This window comes from Trachinotus anak, unplaced genomic scaffold (assembly GCF_046630095.1).
Source record: "Trachinotus anak isolate AG129_WGS33_773 ecotype Australia unplaced genomic scaffold, CSIRO_AGI_Tana_v1 ptg000024l, whole genome shotgun sequence".
Taxonomy (NCBI): Eukaryota; Metazoa; Chordata; class Actinopteri; order Carangiformes; family Carangidae; genus Trachinotus; species Trachinotus anak.
In genome coordinates this window covers 4,742,757-4,761,513 of record NW_027273875.1, presented here as the reverse complement: position 1 = coordinate 4,761,513, position 18,757 = coordinate 4,742,757, and the positions used below count along the sequence as shown (strand labels likewise).

Here is an 18,757-nt window from a genome sequence, read left to right as displayed (position 1 = left end):
AGAAGAACAGCATGATGGGATATGAGAGTCCTCCGGCGGCGCGTTGCCGCCATGTCACCTAGAGAGAAACATTTAGCGCTTCTCTCTGTTTTAGGCGTAGTTAGTCTTGCCCTTTATTATTTTCCTACTTTTCTTTATGCAACTTTAATTCTTGGAGTTTGTTGCATTGTGTGTTACTATCACAGCGGAGAACCGCTTCCCGCCAGGTTAGGCCTGAATCCGCGGGCTGGACTGAACGTCCCAGCCTTGCTCAGGCGTTGGTTGTTGGGTTGGGGGGAGACCGGCGTTTCGGTAGCCGCCCGGGGGAAAACGAAGAGTACGAGCAACAGAACCGAGCTCCGGGAATCAGAGGGACACTTCAGACAAACGCTCGGGGAAACTGGGATTTATCGGAGACAAGCCTTGGCAAGTGACTCGTTTCTTTTCAGCCCTCGGGATTTCCTCATGGGGAGCTACATCGGGAAACCCGAAAGTCCAACCGCTGACGCCGGGAGGCCGAAGGCAGGGAGAAATCCCCGAGAACAGCTGAGGGAAAGGCTGTCCAGACCCAACCATGCCGTCTATACGCCAAACAGGCGGTTGTCATTTGCTGGGTATGTTTTTATGATCAAATCACGCTATAACAGTACGAGCCGCCGTTAGGAGGCAGTACCGTTAGAGTCGATGGCATTCAGAAGTCAAAGGTCCAGCTTCTTGGCGGGTTTTAATTATGAGTTCGTAAACCTTAGTATTTTATCGGCACATTGAAACAAGCAAAAACGTAATTGCACACTGATTGAATTATCTGTGACACCCCCTCCCTTTACTATTGCTGATACACTGTAATGTAATGTAAAAAATAGCCTTTATTGTCAAATTGTGAGCTATTATAATGAGGAGGAATTTGGCTTCTATTTGATGATGATTTATGACAGACTTCAAAAACAGGAAAACATCAGTCTATTAAAACAAAATCTATTAAGTTTTACTTTGGTTTGTTGACAACATTTTAATAGATAAGAGTGCTTTATTAATCCCAAAAGGAAATTCCAGAGTTGCAGCAGCCACTTCACATAAATCACAAAATCAGTGAGATAGGTAGATAACAAACACTTCAGTTTAAGGCTAAATTGTGAACAATAACTGAATATATTAAAGCTATTAAAAAATAAAATATAAATAATAGAAAAAGAAACACAGACTCAAGATATACCTGTACTTACACTGTGTACTGAATATACACTTAACAGTGGTGGCAAAATTATATACTATAATACACTGTATATCGATGCATCAGCATATGTAGAGCTGCACAAACCTTGAAAGATGTGATACAAAAATGGGCAGTCTGTACTGTTAAGATTAAGATAGTTCTTTATTAATCCCACAGTGGGGAATTTACAGTGTCAAAGCAGCAAAGTGGACAGCACAAGAAAGAAAAACTGCAAGATGTAAGTAACAATACTAAAAAGATAAATAATAGATAATAATATAATATGTACAATTCAATATTTACAAAATAGCAGCGTATGAGGTAAACACAAGGTACAAGGTCAGAGGAGTCCTCTCTCCAGACACAAATATTATATTTAAAAATGCTACTTATCAGACTTTTACAGGGCTAGCATGATAAAGCCATGGACTTACTTCAGTGTTGTCCCTGGTGCTCACATAATTCCAACTTTTATCATGAGGCAGTTATTTTTAAGAAGCTTTAGAATTCACGAACTAAAACTAGGAAATTGAATCACACAATCAGCTTCTGCATGTGTGGGAAAAGCTTTGTGACTGAATTACCAAGTACTATAGGGAGAGCTGAAGTCACAAATGGGGCTCTGTGTGATGTAGATGTGTCATGTTTAAAAATGTATACATCTCGGTTGAATATTCATTAGCAGATGCACGTAACACGTATCGACTTTTGTTTTTCCCCCTGCAGGGAGCCATTGGGCACAGCGGGCAGGTTCACCATCACCCCCCAGCGTCATTACCCCCTGCAGCAGCCAGGTGTTTCGTCAGTGGGAGTCCTACCTCCTGTCAAGTGGGATGGCTTCAGGAAGAAAAATGTCCTCAGCCCGCGTAACTCCCCGGCAGCCCTTAGTCCTGTCACAGTGAAGATTGCCAGGCCGAACCACAGCACCCCCAGGTCTCTATATTAATGCAAAGTCATAGTCTGTCATCATGCCAGTGTTCTTATTATTTTGTCTATTACCTAAGAACAAACTACATGCTTTGTACATTATATTATTATGTGCCATTTCAAAAGTTAGATAATCAGCTTGAATCAGATCTTGCCCTGCTGAATATTTGTCAGAGTTGTATTATTGTTGTGAAGTAATGCAGTGGAGACTTTCCAAAATGAGTCTGCACATGTAACCATTTTAAGTATGCAACTAGAGCTGAAACAGAATCTTTGGAATCATTTGTTAAGCAAAAAATACCAAAAATGTACCAAAAATATCACATAGCTTCTCAAATATGAGGATTCATAAATTTAATATCTTTCGGTTTTGGACTGTTGGCCCTGATGTGGAAATTGTGAGGAGCATTTTTCATAATTTCCTGACATTTTATTGACTTAATGATTAATTGATTCATCAATGAAATAATAAATAGATTAGTTCTTAATGAAAATATTAGTTTTATGCAGCTCCTGTTTGTAACAGTAACATAACTTTAACAACATTAAAGGCAGTCATGATGTTCACTGAAATGGATGACCTTCTACCTGAATGCAGAGTTTACCTCAACAGTCATGATGTGAGTTTAAAAAAGAGTTTTCAAAGAACTTATGCAGAGTATAAAATATGTCCTGCACATAAAAAGGGATAAATATCCCTAATCTACAAAAGTTTATTCTTGTTCATAAAAGTAGTTTTTAAACACTATATCAGCAAACTTTTGATACAACTCTTGTGATCATTGATGCCACAGATAGTGGCTGTGTCTTGAACTACATTATATTGATATGTGTTTCTAATATTTTGTCAAAAGTCCCTGATTTGTGGCTTTACTGTTTGAATATTCACACTGACCAGAGTTGCACTGTCTGTTGTTTTTCCCCCCCCCCTTTAGTCTGGACCATCTGAGTTGTGCCGGGCTCCCCAGGGCCCCTGCAGACCCCTGCTCCAGAGAAAGTGTCCTCAGGGTGTTGAAGGAAAGCCGCAAGAGAGAAGTGGAGGATGAGGACAGGAGCTTCACAACTGAGCAGAAAAGCAAACGAAGGTACCAGGCTGAAATAGTGTCTGAAAGGCAACACATGAACACATAATATTTGCTTAAAGTTTTGCTATGACTACATAGCCAAGATTAGCATTAATGACTGTTTACTTACCAGTCTTGCCAAGAGCTTCAGCTATCATTGCATTTACAAAACAAGAGGTTATATAATTCACCCTCTGAGCAGACTGGACGCTACAGTGACGAGATGGACTGGGGTTAGCTGGTTAGCATGCTAACTTCAGTGGAAGAAAAGAAGTGATAGAAATAAAAGCAAATCAAGAGTTAACATTGGCGTTGCTTTCAACCACTGGAAACAGCTCTTCGTAAGTACAAGAATGAGGTTTGATGTCAAACTTGCAACGTTTCTCCAGGACTGGAAAGTAAACATCTGTTACTGCTAAAGTTGGTTATGTAGCAATTGCAAAACTTACAAATGGCTCCTTTTTAAACTATCAAATAACAGTTTACACAAACAAAGCACAGACAAGCCAAAGTCAGTCACTCAATCTGTTGTTAGTCCGTTTACCATCTCTGCACTGTTGACTATTACAGCACATACAGGTCAGGTCTCTTTGAAGAGAGAGAATGTTACGGTTACCTCGGACATGATGTAGCAGGAAGGCTTGGACAGGATTTAGACGGCCTCTCTTAAACCCTATTGCCATTTGCTGTTAGAAAGCCAACTGTTTTTGGTTGAGGACGAACACATTCATGCAGGTGAAAATGTTTACATAGCAGTGTTGGCTCAGCCGGACCACATCTAGAGGTGGGCTTACGAAAAGTAGCCTACAGATCTCCCCCATGAGTCTTCTTCATTGCTTTCCTCAACTTGGAACTATGTAACCAGATACAGATTGCATGTTAATACAAGGTGGAAATGGGGTCTTAATTTGAAGCAGGGACACAGTGCTAACGCTGGAATTTCAGCTAACGTCAGTACTGAAAGTTGTGGAGAACATAACAAAGATCACTGAAACCGCACAGACAAAAAACAACAAATATCAAAAATAGATTGGAGATTACACATTTACTGTTGGGTTTTTAAATATATGTGAAGTGATTCATCTAAAAATGCTTAGATGTTGAAGTTTGTTTTTTTATAAAAAAGCTTTTCAGCTTTGTTTTAATATAACTCAAAATGTTCTAAATCAAATGATATGTGCTTCTCAGGACTTGGTTCATTCATTCAGTGAGTTGAAGTATTATGCATATTTTATAATCCATTTTCATTTCCCAAGGCGTAACGACAGTGGTGGAAGTGCACACTCTGCTTTTGAGCCTCTTTTGCCCAATGGAACACCGTCACAGTTGGTCCCTAAGTGAGTTAAAAGTTCAAATCTTAATTTTTAGTTTAACTGCCACTGAAGCCCATAGCAACATATGAATTATAGTTTGGCTGTCTAAATGTATGTGGAAATGCTTTCCTTTCCCCCCTCTAGGCCAGGAAGCCTGAAAAGAGGGATGACCTCATTGGCAGAGGAGTCCATCATGAAGAGGTCTCGCACCTCCTCCATTAGCTCTGGCAGTGGAGTCCATGCCCCCAGAGGAACGCCAGGCACCAGGAGAAACCCTATCCACAGCTCCTACAGCTCTTCACTAGGCCTCAGCCAGGTAACACTTACCTGCTCCACTAGTGCACCTGGCCTCACAGAGATAAATTGGAGTAGTTAAGCTTTATCTCCATGTTTAACTTTACAGTGGAAGAAACCATCAGCTCCCAGTTCCCCTCTGTCAAGCCCTGGATCATCTCGCTCCCAGACTCCAGAGGGAGCCTCCAAAAGACCCAGGTATGTGTCTGCTGAGTCCCGCTGAGTGCAGTCATCCAAATGTACTCTAATATTATGTTTCTTAACTTGTGGTTTCATTACCAGAGAGGACGATTGGCAGTCTCCCAGCTCAGCATCCTCAGTGAGGTCAGAACACACAGCCTCCGATAAGGCCCCTGTTACTTGTAAGTCATGTACAGAAGTCATTGTACAGACATACACACATGATATGTTATTTAGTTGGATTAAAGCTGAAGGATTTAATATGATGTTGTTGCAGCCAAACTGACTCCAGTCCCTAAGGTCCCCGTCACTACCTCAACAGAATCTACAGGTAGTGGAGGGAAGAGAAAAAGGAAGATCCAGCTGGTGTCCAGCCACCGGGACGATCACATCTCCCTGGTATGAACTGCTACTTTCTTAGACTTCATGCTTCCAGAAACCCTTGTTTATATAGTTCATGTGTTGAGTGACCTAGATATATTTCAATCTTTATTCTCATTGATTGGCAGCCCCCACCTCCAGAGCTTGGCTACACCATCACTGTGAAAGACCTAGATGAAGAGAAAAAGGCTGCTATCAGCAAGATCCAGAAAGTCCTGGAGACGCCTGGTGAGTAGAAACAGCCACCAGAATGAAACACTGAATCCTCCTCTTTAACTTCTGCACTGTTTGGTTCATGCTGCACTGTCCATTCACACATACATACTCCAATGCTGTAGAAGTGACAGGTTGCTATTCATTAAATGAATCTTGAACTGAATCTGCTGCTGCCCTCTGCAACTATTAGGCTTGACCAGTTGGCCGTTGATTGGATAAGCCCTCAGCCTGACGTCTGACCCTCCTGTTACTTTGTCTTTGTTTAGCTCCAGAGCCAGAGAAGTCTCTCTCCCCCCCAGCCACCACTTCCACCCAGCCCGCCTCCTCTACCAGCTCCACCATGACCACCACCCTGAGCAGCCTTCTTGCAGCTCCTCTGCCTACAGCCTCCAGCTCTGCCATCCCAGTCATTAACCTTGATCCCAGCCCAGGCAGCAGTGTCAGTACAGCACCTGCAGCCTCCAACCCACTGCTGGAGGCTCTGAAAATGAAGACCAGTACTCCTGCTAGCTCCACATCTGCTGCCATCCCAACCACAGGTAAAATCACTGAACTGAAGGTGTTTCTGTTTCCACATTTTTGTATTTAGTATCTCTCCTGATCTAATACTCACCGGGTGTTTGGTTTAATAAATTAAAAACCCTTTTTAACGTAAAGATTAGGTTTGAAAATTAAATTAATGTAGTCTTGTTTTATTATCATACTCAGAAGAATAAAAAAAAAACAATCAATTATTTTTATTATTTTTCTTTGTTATGTTATCTCCAAGTTAAAGTTTACTTTTTAAAATATTTTGTAATCAGTCTCGTATATCTCATGACATGTATTGATTATACCTGCATGCCTGTTTGATTCTGACATGTTTTTCCCTCCATAAATGGAATCCTTGTGTCTGCAGTGTCTGCATCAACCACACCAGTGCAACCTACCAGTTTAAACCTGAAGGCAACGACTGCAGTGGATGTACCACAACTCCCCCCTGCCACCCAGTCTCAGTCCTCCACTGCTGGTCTGGAGCAACCCTCTGCTTTTACTCAGGTCCTGGGTCAGGTCTTCAAGGCTTCCAGTAGCACCCCACCTGTAGCAGGAGCAGGCCTGTTTGGACTGACCAGCCAGATCAGCAGCCCCTCTGCTTCTACAGCCTCCAACACAGTCACTGCTGCTACTGCTGCTACTACTGCCCCAGCCAGCAGCTCCGAGTCACTCGGTAACACAAACCCTCTGCTGGCCTCAGGGTTCAAGCCCATCTTTGCTGTCAGCACCACCACCCCCTCAGCTACATCAGCTCCAGAGAGCAAACCTCCTGTCCAAAATTTCAAGCCCATCTTTGGAGGGGCTACTGCCGGTGCTGGCTTTGGACAGCCTGCATCCCTCACGACCACCAACCCAGCTTCTACAGTTACTTCAATTAGTACACCTTCAATGTTTGGTGGTGCAACAAGCAGCACCACAGCTGCCTCATCTGTTTTTCCAGGTTTGACCAACGCCCCCACTGGAACAGCCGCCACTGGCTCCATCCCCACCACACAGCCTGCAGTCCAGTCAGGTGTGAAATCCCTCTTTGGAAACTGGTCCACACCATCCACAACAAGTAACAGCTCAGCCACAGTGCAAGCCCCGAATACAGGGAGCACATTTCAGTTTGGAACTGTTACCACCACTACTGCAGCTGCCCCTGCACCTGCTCCTGCCCCCACCCCCGCCGCCGCCCCTGCCCAGGCACTGGCCCCGGCTGCTGCTACCACAACCTCCAGCAATGGCACCTTCACATTTGGTGTCACACAGCCGGACCCACAAGCTGCCAACCAGAAGGTATTTGCTTTTGGCCAACCAGCCCCCAGTCAGAATACAACCACTGCTTCATTTGGAGGGTTTGCTATGGCAAACACGGCCTCCACCACTGCCGCCGCCACCACCCAGTCCACTTTCACCTTTGGAAAGTCATCATTTGAAGCACCAGCAGCACAGCCAACCTTTGGCTCCTCAGCTGCACCACCAAAACCATTCACTTTTGGAAGCAGCGTTGCATCATCCACACCTGCCTCTAACCCTGCCCCAGCTCCTTTCACTTTTGGGGCAGCTGCTGCTACCACAGCAACCACATTTGGGACCCCTGCTAAACCAGCATTTGGAGCCAGTTCCACTGGTTTTGCTTTTGGGGGCTCCACTGCCCCCACAGCTGCACCCCCAGCTGCACCAAGCTTTGGTGCACCAACTCAGACTCAGAGCTCCTCCTCAGCCACCTTCACATTTGGTGGCGGTGCTCCTCAACCGGCTCCCTCCGGCCCTGCTCAGCCAGCACCTAGTGGATTTAACTTTGGTGCTGGTATGTCTTGCCCCCAGTTTGGAACACCAGTCTCCAATAATCCTGCACCACATATGGGAAACTTCAACTTTGGGGGTGCTGCTACTGACAAACCAGCTTTTGGTAAGGAACAAAGACAACCTATGTTTTGATTGTTTATACTTTAAATCCATCCACAGGGGGCCTCTAGAGTGAGACTTCTTTCTTCTCATAAACATTCTCTTGATTGGACTGTTTTTCACATTTGTTTCTGTCTCAGTGGAATTCAGTGGGTTGTTTGGTTGGTTCAATTTATGTGCTGCTTTCTCTGCAGGGACATCTACCCCATCCTTTGGCCAGAGTGCCACGGCGGGTCCAATTGCCTTTGGAAGTCCTGGAACTCCAGTCCAAGGCTTTAACGCTGCTCCTTTTGGTATGTCTTTAATGCTGTTGTTTGATAGGGGTGGTTATACTTGTGCTCAAGCCATGCTGCAAGGGTTTTTCTCACCACTACACAGCAAGGTAAAATGTGTTAATGAGTAGCAGTAACAGTTAGATGAAGCTGCAGACCCTTAACATGTCACTGCTTATACTATTTCTCCCTGCAATACATGGCCAAATAGCTCAGAATGTGTCAGTATGTTATATAGACCAATTGTAAATGAGAAATTCTGCCAATTATTTTTTTTTTACAACTTCTTTGCAATCAAGACTTCCTGCCACCTTTGCTGGTGTAACAGCAGTAACTTAGGCCTCAGTTTGAACCTCATGTTTAGTTAAAACACGAAAGCATGAGTCCTCAAAGTTTTAGCCTCATCTTAAAATGACAGTTAAACTGCAATGGAAATGGGAAGAAGAGTGATTTGTAGAAAGGGGAGGAGAGAAGAGTAATAACCTCGCAATGTTACTTCAGTTGGCTAAATCACTGCCAAAACATACAGGACTCTGGTATCACGGACTGTTTTGCTATCTAGTTTGATCACCACTGAGGTTTCGGTAGCCATGCAGTAGAGACACTCTGCCAAGATATGTGCAGCCCAAAATGTATGTCTGCACAAACAGAATCAGTTATATTTGGAGTATATCTAAAGTTTAACTAAACAATAATAAAATACAGAAGCTGTTTGAGGCAAATCACTAGTAAAATTCAGATGCAGTCCTAATAAAGGCAACCAGAAACAGATATTTATGTGAAATGTTAGAAGTTGAAAGAGTATAAAGAAATGTTAATGTTGTTCCTTAGAATTTACATATCTTAACATGTCCCCTGTGTTTTTGTTTTTTTTTTGTTTGTTTTTTTTTTTTTTCTTTAATCAGGTTCTCCAGCGACTCCCTCCTTCTCTATTGGAGCTGGATCAAAACCATCTGGAGCACGTCAGAGGCTGCAGGCGCGGAGGCAACACAACAGGAAGAAGTAACCTGTACATGTGTCCAACACTGCTTTCAGAGGACTTCAGCTGTTGCTGCTATGGCTAACCTGGCTAACATTGCTCTGTTCTAAGCTCAACATCCCCAAAACAGGCTGCCACCATGCCCTCTGCTTCCTTCCCCTCCTCCAGTGGGTTGTGCTGGCCAGAAACATTGTGTTTGCAGAGGAGTTAGAAAGAGCACACTAGCGTGCTGAGTTCATGCTGCCTGGATGACTGCATGACTCAGTGAGGGATCGTAGCAGTGAGGAGACAGAATCCAGAACAATGTACAATACTTGAAGAGAGAAAAGACAATTGATTAGTTTGATTCTGAGCAAAAGCATATCCAAAGTTCTTTTTTCCTTTTACAGTATGTGGACACTCCCATTGGTTCGTCTTAAGGAGAAAGTTGAGTCCGACAAAGACATGGAGCCTTGGCTCAAACATTTATTTTTTTACGTGAAGCGCTCACTGGTTTGTTTGTTACAGAATATTTGAGTACATTCTCTGAATGAGTCTGAGTAGGGTGAACTGCACAGTTGATTCAGATAAGGTACACAACGCTGCAGTGTAAATGTAAAGTTATGAGTCGTTTGCATTTTAAATTATTTTTTTAATTGGCTCTTTGACCCTGTACATGAATGATTTTTTTCTGCACTTAAGGGCAACTTAGTAAATGTCTTAATGTAGTTAGTGAAGACCCTTTTGTTCTTGTTTCATACTCTTTGTCATTACAAGCATTCCCAGAGTCCTCCTGTGGACAGCCTTTTTTTAATAGTGATTGCCAACACTGATGTAATTAGTAGGTCAGTATGTGATTAGGATGACTACTATTGACTTGTGTCGTCAAACCAAAGCCAATTCTTCAACTTCATGCCTGTGAAAAGAATCTGTGATCTCATCTTTAAATCCTGAGATGTGTTTGTTTGTGCCAGACTACCTCTCTTTACTCCCAGGCACTGAATCCTTGTTAGTTCACTGAAATATAGCAAATCTGACAGCATTGACTAGATCATATAAGTGTTTTACCCTAAACTACTGTCATTACAGATGTACCTTTAGAAATTACAGTAAGTTTTTTTGTAAAACATCTGCACAGCAACACATTATCCCCACTTCTGAAAGATCACTGTTATAATAGATTATAAACACATTAATGTAACATCAGATTTACTAAAAACACAATATGTCGAATTGGAAACCCTTACCTGCCAGAAATTCTCACTATGATGCAGGGATTTTTGTTGTCTCTAATGTCGCTTACTTGCACCGTGAGGTGAGAAACTTCATCAAGCAAACATGACAGTAAACCCATGATGTCAGCAGTCAGTTATTTTATCAAAATAATTTCTGCTCTGAGTAATAATCACCTCTTGTGAAAAGTGAGCAGTATCTGATGCAGTTTTTGATTGTTGATTTTGAATTAATAAAAACTGAATTTTCAACATGGACAAGAACACATTCAGCCCTTCAAGGCCCCATTCTTTTGCTTTCCAACCATGAGACCAAGTGACGGGCCACTAGTCATGACCATTAGTTCAGTTCTTGTTTGTCTCTACTTTTGAACAAAAAGTTACTAAATAAACTGTTATTACCTGTGTCAGTGAATAAGAAATAGACACACAATAAATGTTTCAGTTGTAGCTATATTGATGTAACCACCATATTCAATTTTTTTTTTTTTTTTTTTTTTTACAGTACATCTCAAGGAAAGGGTGACAAAAGTTCTGTTGAACATGACAATAATTTATTACAATATAACTGAGAATATACTTTTGTTCTACATTGTACTCCACAATGTTTCCACACTTCAATCACTGTTAAAGTAGAAATCAGTGAATGTGGTTGGAGTGATGTTGGGTGTATGAATTGTGAGGTTATACCCAATGGACGTGCAAGACACTGAACTGCAACTGCAAGCCTGCTGTGAAAATCTAAACTTTCTTAGATACTTTAAAAAGCAGCTTCAGTTATATAAGGTGTTTTCAGTAAAGTGAGGTCTGCAGTCTGTCATTAGGTAAGATTGCTGCAAACGCAATCCCACTAAATGTTCTTCAGGTTAAAAAATTCTTGAGTATTCCATCGTTTTTTCTTTCTTATGTCCTAAATGCTGCAATATAAAAACTCCATTCAAACTATAAAATGTTACACTCAGTAAGGACATCAGAGTTATTCAGTTTTTGATATATTTCATACTTTGCAAAATATTTAAGGTTTTTCTGACATTTTCTCAGATTAAGATGAATGAATGAAATGTTCAAAATTTTGAGTTTTCCACAACCTTTTTTTCAACTATTTTTCAACCCTTCTACTCATTCATACTTATAGCTAGAAACTCCATTCAAAAGTCAAAATGTTCAGAAATGTGTCTACATTTTTGGTTGTATTTAACTTTGAAATCCATTTCACAGCCACAAATTTCACTCTACACACATCATTGTCAAAATGTCGGCACATTTGTTTTCTGTCACACAGTGTGAAACCCAAAGCACAGTGACTCACAGAATTTGAACTATGACCTTCTGAGTAACAGGAGTACCATCCACCTGCCCCATTGGATCCACTGTTAACTGGCACCAGAAAATACGAAGGAAAACGGAGAGAGGGGCATTTTTAAAATCACTGGTCCTCCCACCTTTTTGTCACTCGAAATACTTCATATCACTGTGTTGAGCAGAGTCTCCTCTCTCAGACAATATAAGGTTTTAGGTGACAGGAGTTGTTTTTCTTTGACAAGGCAGAGTTTAGAGTTGTGTCTCACCATAATCCATCTTTTCCAGGTTTAAATAACATATATAACATATAAACATAAAAACATATATATATAAATATATATATATATATACAGACACACAAAGATGCATACTCACAAACATACTTTTTAGCGAAATGGGATTCCCCTTAATACTCTTGGTCATGATCCAGCTAATTGTCAATGAGCTGCACTTTTACAGGTTTGGGTTGAAAGATTATTTGTTGGTCTGAACAACGGCTCCAGATGAATTTTAAACCAGCTTCGAAGAACCACAAAATGCACTCATGCATAGGTGTAGCAGCTCCACTCCAGTCCATTAGGGGGCGATGATCTCAGTTTGCCATAGTGGGACCATGGAAGAAGACGTGGAAGATATGGACGCAATGACGCATGCGCGGTGCCTCAGTAAAGTGGTCGCCAAGTAGTATCTGTTAGCGGTGCAAGGTACGTGGCAGAAAGCTCTCGATATGGAGGTATCTGCACTAGCCGCCTTGACTTTAATACTGGGCGCACTGGTTATACTCGTCGCATTAGCGGTGGGCAAACGGAAGGAAGAAATAAGAGAGGAAACAGAGCAGGCAGCGGAGTTTGCCGGTAAGAGCTACTATCTAACTAGCTAACGTGACTGTAGCTAGCCCCTGAAGCGGTGAGTCACCGACTCGTCCACCACCTCTCCCCGACTCTCTGGCATGCTTCTTCGGCTGCAGTCACTCACAACCAGCGTGGACAGATAGTGGCGCTAGTAGTAGTAGTAGTAGTAGTAGTAGTAGTAGTAGTAGTGTGTCTGTGATATTTGTTACTCGTTCACGCAGAAACACACACTCATGAGAAACTGAGGCAACTTTTGAGCGACTGTCACCTGACGGACCAATGGCAATCAGTGCTTTATGTCCAGTCACTGCCTATTAATTATGTTAACATGGACAAGCAATTAAACACAAAATAGAAAAGCAAATTAGAGAACAAGAAAGGGAACAATAAGCAAAAGTAGGTCTCTCTCTCTCCCTCTGTAGTTCAAAGGAAATATATTTTAACGTATTAATGCAATTTTACTCTTCCTAAATAAATTAAAGGAGGGATGTTTATTAGATCATTTGCATATTTTAATTTTTAAGGGACAACAATTTTTGTATAGCTTTCCAAAATGCAGTTGTTTGTTCACACTGAAAGAACAAATGATTAGTAGTTTATGTGGCAAAGGAATATAAAATACAAAGGAAAGCGCATGTCTTATCATTCAAGTAAATATGGCAGACCTCTAAAGAAGGCAGTGTTGTAACAGTGTTGTAATAGCTGTGGCTATGATGTATCAGGAATGAAAATGATCTTCAGTGCTCGTGTTTGTCTCTCAGCTGAAGGCAGTGTTGTGAAGGGCGCCACATCGAAGAAACCGAAACAGGAGAAGCAGCGCACCCGTAAGGATAAAGCTTCACAGCACAGTTTCAGCCACCCGCTGCTGGCGTCTTCGCTTAAGGTAAACTGGAACACACACACACAGTGACACTGTAAGAGCCTCTGAGTACAATAAGAGCTGTTGTTCACGGACATATCCATCAACAGCTCAGATCCAAAAAGGGCTCTTTTTATGCCTCTGTGCCCGTGACAGCCAGGGCTGGAGGCATAGTGTTTGACCATTTTGGTGGTCAAAGGTCAAGGTCACGGTGACCTCACAAAACAATTTTTAGCCATTACTCAAGACAATTTTGCAATTATGACAAAGTGTCACATACATTATTATAATTTTATATGACTCTGGATAAACAGGGATGTAATCAGAAATTAGTCGCAGAGGCATACAACCGCGAGGCAGTAACTCTAGTTTCTATTTAGTCTACTCACACATATATTAGAAACATCTCTCTAAAACATTTTAAACTAAAACAACAAAAAACTTAAAAAAGTTAAAACTTTGATCCAAATAGGATTGTTTACAGGGCTGATGTGTATTTGTGATCAATTTTTATATATGATGCTTTACTTTAGGCTCCTTCCCCAAACCATTCTTTGAGCATGTGTGTATTTGTTTCACAGGGCCACAGTGGAAATGTGACCTGCGTTGATTTCAGCAGTAATGGGAAGTACCTTGCATCCTGCGCTGACGACCGCACCGTCCGGATCTGGAGCACCAAAGACTTCCTGGAGCGGGAACACAAGTGTCTGAGAGCAAATGTGGAGCTGGATCATGCTACACTGGTCCGCTTCAGCCCGGACTCCAGGTCTCTTCTTCTCTCTTACTATACGTACTGATGTACATGAAGCATCCCCTACCTATCCACAGACAAACCTTAATCATTCCTAAATCATTTGTTACTACAGTTTCAACAACTATCTCACCTTGTAACTCTGGAGTAAAGATTAGAGGTTCTTTACTGAAGAATATCAAGTCTGCCTCACTTGATGCCTGTAATTTTCAAATGCAGATTTTTTTTTTTAATATGCACACCATACACCAGTAATGTAGATAACCAGAGCAAAATTCTGTCTTTGTCTCTTAAACATGTATGGCATTGGTTCATCTGGTGGTAATTTTTGGATACAGGCATGTGCTAATGCCACCACCTTCTACCCCGACTCTCTCCTTTTCACTGCAGGGCGTTTATCACCTGGTTGGCCAATGGAGATGCCATTCGAATCTTCAAAATGAGCAAGAAGGATGACGGCAGTTTAAGCTTCAAAGCTGCTGCTGAGGACTTCCCACAGAAACACAAGGCCCCCATCCTCAACATTGGCATTGCAGAGACAGGTACAGAATAAGTGAAATGTCTTTTTGTTTTTTGTATAATTTGTGTATGTTTAAGCTGATGATAAATAAAGATACAAAGGGCATTTCTGTTTTGTTTTTGTACGACTCGTACTAGTAATGATAGTGGTGGCACACAGAGTTGTTGACAGTGTGAATGAAGCTGTACATAAGTTGTAGCACCAGTTAGTTTATTTTTTGGCAAACTCCACCATGATAATTTCTCGGCCATCAGAAAGTGCTGCTCCTTGAGCATAGCATGGTCTTTTTTTGTACCAGAAACACTGGTCAAGGGAACTAAATTTTGATGTCGAAACATAGGTAATTTTTCTGTTTGGTTTCTCCTTTTCTGTGAAAAAGTTACTTCATTAGAAATATGGCAAAAAAATGAATACATTGTTGTCCATGAAGATTAGGGAAATGCGACAGCTTTGTTAAAGAAGCAATAACAAAACAGCAGCACAGAGTCATTATTTTATTCTTTGTAATTTACTGCAATGTGTTAGATGGTTACATATGACTGACTGACAGTGTAGTGACAGTGGTGTCTGAGCTTTACAAATAGTCAGTGTTCAGCTGTGGAAACTGACCTTTTGTTTGACTTTGGATGGAGTCATCATGGAAATGTGGATACAATGCTACGTGTAATGATCTTTTCTTTCATTCTCCCACCCTGCTGTCTCAGTGATTTCTTGTCTGATGTCATTGTCATGCATGAATATAAAACAAATTAATGTAACCAAAAAACAAACAAAAAAGAAACAGGTACCCTGTATACATGACGTTTAAGAAATCAGGTTGCAATGCATGTAAAAGCACTGCATGAAACTCCTTACTTACAGTAGTTGCTTACTGTACTAATTAAGCTGTAGACAAGTTGTAGCAGCCTCTTTGCTTGCATTTGATCAGTCAGTGATAAGCAACAAGATGCCTCTGACTGAGATGATAGTTTCACAAAAGTAGAATTACTGCTAAGAAAGAAAATGTCTTTAAAATCAGTTTTTTTTATGAAGGATGCATTCGGTTTCACTGGTTTTCTAGTTTGTCACCAGTCTAAAATACGTGTAATGCTCATTCTGTGTTTCCTCTCTGCAGGTAAGTTCATCATGAGCGCCTCCACCGACACCAGCATCCACATCTGGGACTTGAAAGGAGAGGTACTGGCCTCTATCAACACTAACCAGATAACCAATTCTTATGCTGCCATCTCCCCATGTGGCAGGTCAGTCCCACCCCCTCCATCACTGCAAACCTTCCACTTGAAAGATCAAACGGGGATCTGTCTCATATTTACAGTGCCTAGAAAAGATATCCACCCCCCCTCAAAAGTTTTTATGTTTTGTTCTCATTGTATCAAAGTAGATTTCATGTGGGTTTCTTTGACAGTGATCTATAGAAGAAGACTCTTTAAAAGTGAAAACAGATCTCTACAAAGTGATGCTTTTTAAGGCACTGTAGGTTTTCCTCATTTCATGTATCATCTAGAAATGTATCCATATTTGAATTCTTATACATAATATAATATATTTGAATGAGCCTCCTAATTTTGCACCCCTCATTCATAATTTGCCAAACAAATGCTCTCTTAAATTATTTCTTCTGCACTTTGTATAATTCCTGACCTGATCATTTACTTTCTAAACAAGTTTCATGGTTTATGCTCAACAAAAATTGGTGTCAAATGGAGAAAGGGAGTGATTGCACATTTGTTGGAATATCTGTGCTAAAATAGGATTATTGTGTGTACATCGATGTAGGGTGTTGTTTCAAATACATGTGAGACAATGAAATACAATCCAGGATGGATTTGAGGCTGGTTTAAGGAATTTATACATGAGTTTTAATATTTCTTTGATGCCACAATATTGTACAGCAGTTTATAATCCTATGAGGCAACTCTTTAAATCTGTGTTGTGGCAAAAGTTAAGCCAGCCACCAACATGATGGTCTAAACTAATGTTGGTCTGAACACAGCCGTAGTATTTTGTCACTGTCTCTTCTAAAACCACTGTGTATCCGTGGTCATTTTCATTGCCACAAAGGGAAAGTATATCGTAACACTCAGTACCACAAGGCAAAATGTTACTACAAGAGCTAGACTAGAAAAAACATATTTAAATCCTATGTGACTTAGGTGGAGATGTAATTTTGTATGCTGTTTGTCTCTGTGCTCAGGTTTGTAGCATCATGTGGCTTCACCCCTGATGTGAAGGTATGGGAGGTTTGCTTCGGGAAGGGAGGAGAATTCAAAGAAGTGGCGCGAGCTTTTGACCTGAAGGGCCACTCTGCAGGAGTTCACGCATTTGCCTTTTCCAATGACTCTCACAGGTAACTAAGTCCCTGTTCAGACCTGCTATTAACTTTTGTCCGGAGTGATCTGACGAGTGGTCTGGGCCACATGTGGCCAAATTCTTTTAGCAGTGTGAATGCAAATGCGTCCTGGCCACACTGAAGGACTGCCTCCTCTACTAACGTCCTCTGCCACATTGTAATTCTTCCTGTCACAGTTTCATAATGAACCAAAAACATTTTACTGTTTCTAATGGTTAAAACCTTATTTCACTGTAGAGCTGTGCGCAGCGCATTGATTCGCTCAACTCCTCCGTACCGCTCTCTCTCTCTCTCACTCACACAAGTATACAAAGGCGCATTGACAATGGACCTGTCTGTCAGATTGGCCAAAAACAACACCATATTCCTGTCTATTTGCAAATGAAGTGGGGAACTGACATCCGACCACAAGTGGTCACTTGAGACATGTGGAGGTGCATTTTGGTGCTAGGTGTGAACAGATGTACTAAGAGCTGACCACTTGTGATAAGATCGCTCAGGACGCATGTTAATACCACATCTGAACAGGGCCTAAGGCTTTTCAGATTTCAACACGCAGCCAAAGAAGTGTCTCAAACTGACAGCATAACACTGCCATATAAATGCTTTTTATGCTGTTTTTCTCTCAGAATGGTGACTGTATCCAAAGACGGTACATGGAAGCTGTGGAACACAGATGTGGAGTACAAAAAGCAGCAGGATCCCTACCTCCTGAAGACTATCCCCTGCACGTCATCCGAAGGTAGCCGGGTGGCCTTGTCACCAGATGGCCGGGTGGTGGCCATCAGTGACGGCTCTAACGTGGCTATGTACAACGCTGCCAGTGGTGAGCTGGAAGAGGAAATGCACGGCATCCACAGTGGGGAGATCAGTGACCTTAGATTTGATATTAATGGGCGCTTCTTGGTGTGCAGCGGCGACAAGGCCATCCGAGTGTTTCATAATGCCCCGGGCTACCGGGCAGCCATCAGAGACATGCAGGACATGCTGAAGAAAGCCCAGAACGAAGCCATGAAGCAGAGACTGCAGCAGCAGATAAAGGATGCTCAGAGTGCCCTGGACACTGTGCTGGCTGCTCCTGTTGACTGAAGAATCCCTAAAAAACCACGCTCTGATTGTGATAGTGTTTGACTCAGACTGCTGATCTTTTTTGTAACCTCAACTCTCCCTCTGCCTCTAAATAATCTGGTCAGGGAATAATGAAAGTTGCATGCAGTTTTAATAAAGAATATCTTTTTATGAAAAAATAAAATGGTTTGAGTTCCAATCTTTTTCTTTGCTGTTTAGTGTACAGTAATGCCTTGTGTATGATCTCTCTTGTGGTTTTCTTGGAGTATATGTGCCTTCTACAGCTTCAATCTCAAATCCCCCTCCTCTCAAAAGTCTCACCTTAAAGGAGCTATTTGTTAGTGTTAGTTTTGCTATTGCTACATAGCCAACATTGAAATTAACAGCTGTTTACATACCAGTCTAGAAGAAACTTTGCGAGTTCAGCATCAAACTTCTCTCCTTCACTCACTAAGAACTGTGTCCAGTGGTGGAAAGCAACCCTCTTGTTTTGTTTCTTTTTCCATCACTTCTTTTTTTCTACTGAAGTTATCATGGTAACCAGCTAGGCCCCGCTCGGTTCGACTGTCTACTCACTTTTCAATACAGAGTCACTGTAGCGTC

At 41.7% G+C, this 18,757-nt stretch overlaps 2 protein-coding genes across 2 annotated transcripts; both read left to right on the top strand.

Moving 5' to 3' along the window:
• Positions 1-10,719, top strand: pom121 (POM121 transmembrane nucleoporin). The gene is made up of 13 exons (XM_071460382.1): positions 1-593; positions 1,919-2,125; positions 3,055-3,204; positions 4,440-4,520; positions 4,641-4,812; positions 4,900-4,988; positions 5,073-5,152; positions 5,248-5,369; positions 5,480-5,579; positions 5,834-6,106; positions 6,466-7,995; positions 8,186-8,284; positions 9,169-10,719. Exons 1-13 carry the CDS (start codon positions 22-24, stop codon positions 9,267-9,269), a joined length of 3,576 nt encoding a protein of 1,191 aa, XP_071316483.1. The 5' UTR covers positions 1-21; the 3' UTR covers positions 9,270-10,719.
• Positions 10,720-12,405: 1,686 nt separating this feature from the next.
• tbl2 (transducin beta like 2) lies at positions 12,406-18,338 on the top strand. The gene is made up of 7 exons (XM_071460384.1): positions 12,406-12,609; positions 13,368-13,489; positions 14,047-14,231; positions 14,607-14,758; positions 15,851-15,977; positions 16,931-17,083; positions 17,716-18,338. Exons 1-7 carry the CDS (start codon positions 12,483-12,485, stop codon positions 18,173-18,175), a joined length of 1,326 nt encoding a protein of 441 aa, XP_071316485.1. The 5' UTR covers positions 12,406-12,482; the 3' UTR covers positions 18,176-18,338.
• The last annotated feature ends 419 nt before the right edge of the window (positions 18,339-18,757 follow it).